The sequence below is a fragment of the Asparagus officinalis genome, chromosome 8 (assembly GCF_001876935.1).
Source record: "Asparagus officinalis chromosome 8, Aspof.V1, whole genome shotgun sequence".
NCBI lineage: Eukaryota > Viridiplantae > Streptophyta > Magnoliopsida > Asparagales > Asparagaceae > Asparagus > Asparagus officinalis.
Window position 1 is genome coordinate 31,145,128 of NC_033801.1, and position 7,124 is coordinate 31,152,251.

The window sequence follows — 7,124 nt, forward strand, 5'->3', positions numbered from 1 at the left end:
TAGAGATGATCGAGATCCTACAAGAAACAGTGTGGAAAGCTAAGAGATTATCGAATACGATAAGAAAATTTAAAGGCAAATTCCGAGCATACCAAGGCCAACGGAGGTCCCCTCAGGCTGAAATCCGACAGGTTCCGAAATAACTGCAGGAGTAGTCATGGAGGGTATATCAACCCCTGTAGGCAAATCAGTCATACCTCTCGGCTGTGGCGGGGAAACACCGCTCTCAGGCAAACTATCAGTCCCAGAAACTGTAGTGGCATCAGGCACAACGGCTGGTCCTATAGTTGCACTTCTTTATTAGTCAAAATGAAAATTTAGACAAATAAGGAGGATCGGGATGATAAGGTCATCTGCCAGGAGTCATAAGAGTATCAGTCCCGGTGGAATGCCAGGAGTCATAAGAGTATCAGTCCCGATGGCTGGTCCTATGATTGCACTCATATATTAGTCAAAAGTCAGATAAATAAAGAGGAGTACGATGTCCCTAAATCGTATGCGTACCTGCAAGTCCGTCACTCCGAGGTAAGCTAGATATGCCGGGAATCGATATTGGGTTAATCCCAATGACTGGCGCTATAATATTAATCCTTCGTTAGTCAGACAAAAGATCAGGCAAGATGAAGGGAATCGGATATATACCTATGAATGAATCACTCTCAAAGGGTGGTCCCACGGTTCTTCTGGTGGCCTGCTCAGCCAACATATCAGCTAATAATCCAGCGTCGGGTCCCGAGGAACCTGGTACAGTGGCACACCTCTGTTCCTTGAAGCCAACATCATGAAAGATCTGACCCTCAGCTGGCTTTTCCATCGCGACATCTGCAGGACAACCTAAATGTTGGAGATATGTATAAGAAGATAAGGAAGAAGGGAAAGCTCAGAAATACCTGCAGCAAGAACAGAAGATTCTCTCTCCCCATGTTTGAGGAGGGTATCATCGGATGTAGATATACCTGAATATGGAACGGTGGGCTCAACACTATTCACCTGTCCAAGATCAATGTTTAGATCGATACCCAGAGAACCGTCACGAAGGGCGTCGCACATCTGCTCCATGAAGCTATCCATATTATCAGAACCAGTGAATACGGGAGACAATGGGAGTTCGCCCTCTTCAAAGAACCCTGGAACATAAAACATAATTACGAATCCCAGAAGGTAAGTCATCTTAAAGCAATGAAAACGACGAAGTATTACCTTCCTCCCTGTCGGCGAAGTCTCCTAAATCCACTTCATAGGAGCGCTGACCAACGTGTGGTTTATGAGCGATCTTTTTCTTTTTCGGAATATCACCCCTCATAGAACCAACGGGTCGTTCGTGCGTGGACTGGCCACGTGTATCAACCTGGGTAGGAGCTTGGCCACCAGGCCTGAATCTCGCACGACGGGAAGCGAGCGACTCATGGTCGTCGGCTGTCCTACCTGAAATGATAAGGATTATTTCATTAAATGAACCAGATCTTTCGTTGATATCAATTGAAGTTGAGAAAGAGGATCAAAGAGTATGACAAACCTGCATCAAGTTCTTCTTGGTCGATATCTATATCCACATACTCCTCCTCAGAAGTCTCGTCATCATCGTCAGTAGGAAGGAGCTCTTCATCGTCTTTGCTTGAGAGAGGAGGTTTGGCAGACTTCTCCTTCTGTTTCTGAGCAAGCTCGGCTTTACGAGCAGCCATCATAGCAACCTGGACCGAGTGCTCGGACTGTAACTCTGAAAGACTCCTCACACCTATGGATTCATTGGCGGAGAGGAACCACTTACAACTGAGGAAAGTAATCATCGGCTTGCGCCTATATGAAGGAAGAGCAAAGTGGGCTCCGGTGCAGCCCACCATAGTCCATAGCCATGCCCGTACGCCATCAATAAGCCCCCCCTCAACCTTCAAACCACGGCTCGGATTCCCAACATATAGTTGGTCGTAACCGAACTGACGAGCAAAACGGCAGGGAAGGTAAGGCTCTATGTGGCAATTATTCTTCATCCGGAGAACGAGATACCCAACACGGATGTTCACTAACCAGCGGAAACAACCAACGTCGAGAGCAGTCCGATTAGTTCTGGGTTTCTCCTCATCAGTCAGCACATCACCATAGCGACCCGAAAAGTGGGGAAAACACTTGAAGAACTCCCAGCTCTTGCGAACTTGAAACTCTCGTTGTGCATCGCCGAATTTCTTCCCGAGCCATCTGCTCCTCTCCAACAGCTGCACGAAAGGAAAGGGGACATCAACAACGCTGGGCGCCGACATCAAGTCAGGACGGTGAAGAACGAGCCACGCCATCAGATACGCATAAGGAAGCTCGACCTTCGGACAAGTAAGCTCGGTCGATGGTTTAGAACCCACCCGTGTAAAACCACTGACCAGATACCTAAGCCCGCAATGGATGCCGGCAATCATCGCTGGGAGCAGTAAAAGCTCCCTCCCATAAGCTAGCTGAACTGCGGGGAAGAGCACCTCGAGAGGTAAGGCGTCTAAAGACCGGTACGGAACAACACACTTCTTCAACCAGAGGGCAATGTAGCCTGCTAGCAGAGTCCGGGGCTCGATGGACTTCTGTGCACGGCGGAGGAACGAACGAAACTTGGTTCTTACAGGAAAAGCTCCCTCAGCACGGGCAATGGTGTAAGAATGAGCCTCAGCCTTCTCCATCAACTCATTAATGGTGGTAGGGGTCAGGACATCTAACTCACGAAGGGGCTCGCCGGAGTCACCCTCCAAATTAGGGAACAGATAGACAGCAAACTGCTTCAAGCTGATTTGCCTTTTCTTCTTCGCTGGAGGAGAAATCTTGATCAAGGAGGTATAATAATGACAAGTGATGTCCCAAAGAGTATCATGCATGTCGGGAGTATCCTTCTTCAACCACCCAAACTGCTGGTTCCAGGGAAAGTACTCCTGATATGGACAATCCCCCATTGGAAGACCAGAAACCTGATACATCTCATGTAAGGCCAACCCTAACTCTCCGCCGCTGGTCATGAACGTGTTACTGTCGGGCATGTATGTCTTCAACAACGCCAAGAAATGGCGGCAGCTGACCGGAAGTCCGTACATGGTGGCCCGTATAGGTGCATACAATCCGCTGCTCTTCAAATCCTTCTCCCAGCGCCCCAAGACGTAACTGGTCATGCGTGTCCACCATCCCTTGGCTTGTGAGAAAGCCCAACCATAGCATCTGTAATCTGGTGGAGGTAACCTTCTCCCAAGATGAGCCAGACGATTCTTCACAGTAGGAGCAGCTGCTGATACCTCGCCCGGGGGTGCAGTGTCAAGACCCATAATCCCTGGTCGAAGACCGCGGATATCATGATACCTAGTAGAACCAGGAATCTTATGATGAGAGGTATATCCACACTGAACTCGCTCAGCATCATAGGTAAGAGGCCAAGACATATATCGCTCCACGGCCTGTCCCTCCAAATGGGTGAAAGAATATTGACGATGAATGGAGGGAATATACAGGAGAGCTCCCTCATGAAGATTCAGCCAATGCTCCTCGGTAAGAGTCAACGTAGCAGGATCCTCCGTGTGATCCCCGAACAGAAAACCGGGCTTCTTTAAAGCCTGAGTGGAAGTAGAATCTGCAGTGAAGGAGGCGTCCGTAATCAGCTGGCGTAAGCAATGACGCCCTCCATCCCGTATCAAACGACAGGATTCGTCGGAGCGGTCTCTGTCGAACTGAGGAAGTGGACCAATGGCCTGCCTGATGGAAGATGAAGAGAAGACCTCCCGGCTACAACCAGTATTAGCATGAGGAGGAAGGCTGCCCGCGGGGAACTCGACTACAAGGATAGAGTCAGAAAGCTCATAAAAAGCGAGATAAGATCAGTCACGGGATAATTGGAGAGACGATTTTGAGTGTCCTACACTGGAAGAACGGTATGCATCATCACGTAAATAACGTGGTAACATACACCGACCTATAAGGTGTAGGACGACACAAAATCGCCCCAATATACCAGAAGACTTGAATTAGTCAAGCAAGGCAAGTCCGAAACCTCGACCCCCACGAAGGAGGGTGTCGGCCCTTCCCGAATGACCCGCGAAGGGGCCAAACGAGGGTATGACAAAACCACCAAGTCCGAAACCTCGACCCCCGCGAAGGAGGGTGTCGGCCCTTCTCGAATGACCCGCGAAGGGGTCAAATGAGGGTATAACAGAACCACCAAGTCCGAAACCTCGACCCCCGTGAAGGAGGGTGTCGGTTCTTCCTTCATAACCCGCGAAGGGATCAATCGGGGATACAAAAATAAAAAAATTCCCACCCCCAAAAAAGGAAGCCGCTGGAGGGGAGGATGCTGTGGGAACTTCTTCCTCGCTAGGCTGCGAATGGGATCGACTCCTAGGAAGTCGAGATCGGTGTGGAGGCATCGGAAACCTGCAATGAAAAGCAGCAAGTCAGATACAATCTAAAGTATGAATAAGCAAAATTTAAAAGGGAAATTAAGAACTTTAATTAAAATCATGTGTATAAATAGGATTTTATAGTTGAAGTCTAATTAAACCTACAAATTTCGTGCATGCGAAACAATGATTGTCATTTTCGCAGTAAATTTTGGTGAAATACCCAAAATACCCTTCGTGTTCAAGGCTAAATTCGGGTCAAGGACACGCTCGAGTTGGGTCATGGTCATCATATTTGGTCATCTAGCACCCCAATACCCCCAATTTTGGTTAATTTTGCAAACAAACCCTTTTTTGTAAAATTTAGCCGATTTTGCAAATAAACCCCTCCAACAACTTTTGGTCCTCTTACATAAAGTACCCCTCAAACTGTCGACCAAATGAGCATGTAATCTAGGTCCTAACTTCAGTCCTTTATTACATGAACACCACCTCAATTCTCCGGCCAATTTTGCAAATAAGCCCCCAAAAAGATTTCGGTCCATATTTGCACATAAAACCCTCAACAATTTGTGATCTTTTTGCATGAAACACCCTTCAAAGTTGTGGCCAAGTGTATCTAAAGTCCAAGCCTCAAAATTTCTGTCCCATTTTGCATAAAAGCCCCTACAAATTTCAGCCATATTTTTACACATAAGGCCTTCAAATTTTAGCCCTCTTTTACACATAACCCCCTCAAAGTTCAATCCCAAATTTGCACATACACCCCTGAAAATTTCAGCCTCAAATTTGCACAAAAACCCCCCAAATTCGGTCAATTTCTCAAATTCCATACCCAAATTCGGTTTTTCTTCCAAGATTAAAGCGCTAGAGTTGAAATTATCAAGCCATGAACATAATCAATCAAAAAATTCGGCCATACATGTGCATGGAATTAAGAAAGCATTGAAATCAAAAGTAATGGAATACATATCCTAATTTTCGGCCAACTTTCAAGAATCAAAAAATCAAGATTTGATTTTTCCCTAAATCAAAAATTAGGGTTTTGAAATTTGGAGGATTCAAGAGAAAAGAATCAATCTAAAGCATGAAGGAAAGAAGATCTTACCAAAGCTTGGAGAATCCTTGAAGAGGAGACTTTGTTGTTGATGAAGATCCTCCAAACCTAACTTTCCTTGCTTGAAGCTTTGGAGAGGATGAGAGCTTGGAAAGAGGGAAAGTTGAAGCTTTGAAGAGTTTAGAAGGCTTGAAGAAGAAGAGGATGAAGTCCTTGGAGAAGGAGAGCACAAAACCGAAGGGGGGAGTTCTCTGTTTTCAAAACCGAAGAAAAAAAAATGAGGGGGGGCGGATTTTGTTTGCTGGAATCAAACGGGAGAGGAGAAGGAAGTTTAGCTTTTATATTGGGGATCTTGGGTTGGACCGAACCCATATGAACCAAACCCACATGACCCGAACCAACTCAAACAAGCATGAACCGAACCGGATTGAATCATTTTTTTTATGGTTCACACGCGTATGAGATGTTTTTACGATGTATTCAACACTCGTATCTATACTCCAATGAGAATACGAGTCCAAACTATTTTTCACAATGGACGGGAAGTTCCTAGAGAATATTATGTATAATATTCTTAAGGATAACCCGTCAACCTCCGACGGGTACACGAGGCTAAACTAATTCCCGAAACTCCCAGGAGTACACGAGTATAAACTGGTTCTCCTCAGGTTGATTCGAAACCCTAGGGTCAACGCCGGTCAACGCGTAACCCTAGGTCAACGCCAGTCAATGCGTTGCGACAAAAAATCAATATTCGACGTTCGAAACCCTAGGGTCAACGCCGGTCAATGCGTAACCCTAGGTCAATGCCAGTCAACGCGTTGCGACCAAAAAATCAACATTCGGCGTTCGAAACCCTAGGGTCAACGCCGGTCAACGCGTAACCCTAGGTCAACGCCAGTCAACGCGTTGCGACCAAAAAGTCAACATTCGACGTTCGAAACCCTAGGGTCAATGCCGGTCAACGCGTAACCCTAGGTCAACGCTAGTCAACGCGTTGAAGCAAAAAGTCAACATACAGTGATCTGAAATCCTAGGTCAACACAATGTGACGGAGGTAGTTCAAAGTCAACTCAATGACACGAGCCAAACTCAATTCATCAGTTGTAGACTCGAGACTCCGACGACGGCCAGGCGATAAACGCAGCGCCGGAAGAACTTCTTTTCCTTTCGAGATCTCCCTGACATCTCTCTCTCTCCTTCTGTTGACTCTTCCTCACCCGAGTCTTCTCTTACACCTTCTAATCCATATCCCGTGGATACAACTCTCACTCCAGAAAATACTGTTGATCTCCACGCACCTGCTGTAGGCATCGAAAATTGCCTATAGGTCTCCACGAACAGCTCAGTGTTAAGGAACGACAATGAACGTCACTATCTGGTTCACAGGAGTTCGATTGACGTCGGTGAACGCTTGAAGTGAATCGACGAACTACGTGAGCTGACAGAATTTCGGAATAACGAAGGCACAGGCTAATTGAGAGCCCCGCGATGTTTACAAAAAGAACAACGCCTTTCGTGTCTCGTTCGTTCTACAGATAATCCAACCATCGGGGCTGATAGAACTCTTCGTCAGAATTCTAACGCAATTCGAATCACTAAAATCCGAGTTCGGACGAAGAATTTACAGCGGGGTGTCCTAGATTTTTGGGGACGCCCCAGGGGTATCCTAGATTTTTGGATACGCCCCAGGGGTGTCCTAGATTTTTGGGGAC

At 46.7% G+C, this 7,124-nt stretch overlaps 1 protein-coding gene across 1 annotated transcript; it reads right to left on the reverse strand.

Moving 5' to 3' along the window:
- On the reverse strand, nt 596-1,841 carry LOC109821082. The gene is made up of 4 exons (XM_020387277.1): nt 1,517-1,841; nt 1,201-1,425; nt 891-1,127; nt 596-822 (listed from the first exon to the last, which is right to left on the reverse strand). Exons 1-4 carry the CDS (start codon nt 1,839-1,841, stop codon nt 596-598), a joined length of 1,014 nt encoding a protein of 337 aa, XP_020242866.1.

Coding starts and splice junctions, on each gene's coding strand:
- LOC109821082 (XM_020387277.1), bottom strand. CDS start 1,841: ATGGTGGGCTGCACCGGAGCCCACTTTGCTCTTCCTTCATATAGGCGC. Junction 1,426..1,516: donor CCAAGAAGAACTTGATGCAG/GTTTGTCATACT, acceptor TTATCATTTCAG/GTAGGACAGCCGACGACCAT. Junction 823..890: donor ATCTTCTGTTCTTGCTGCAG/GTATTTCTGAGC, acceptor GTTGTCCTGCAG/ATGTCGCGATGGAAAAGCCA.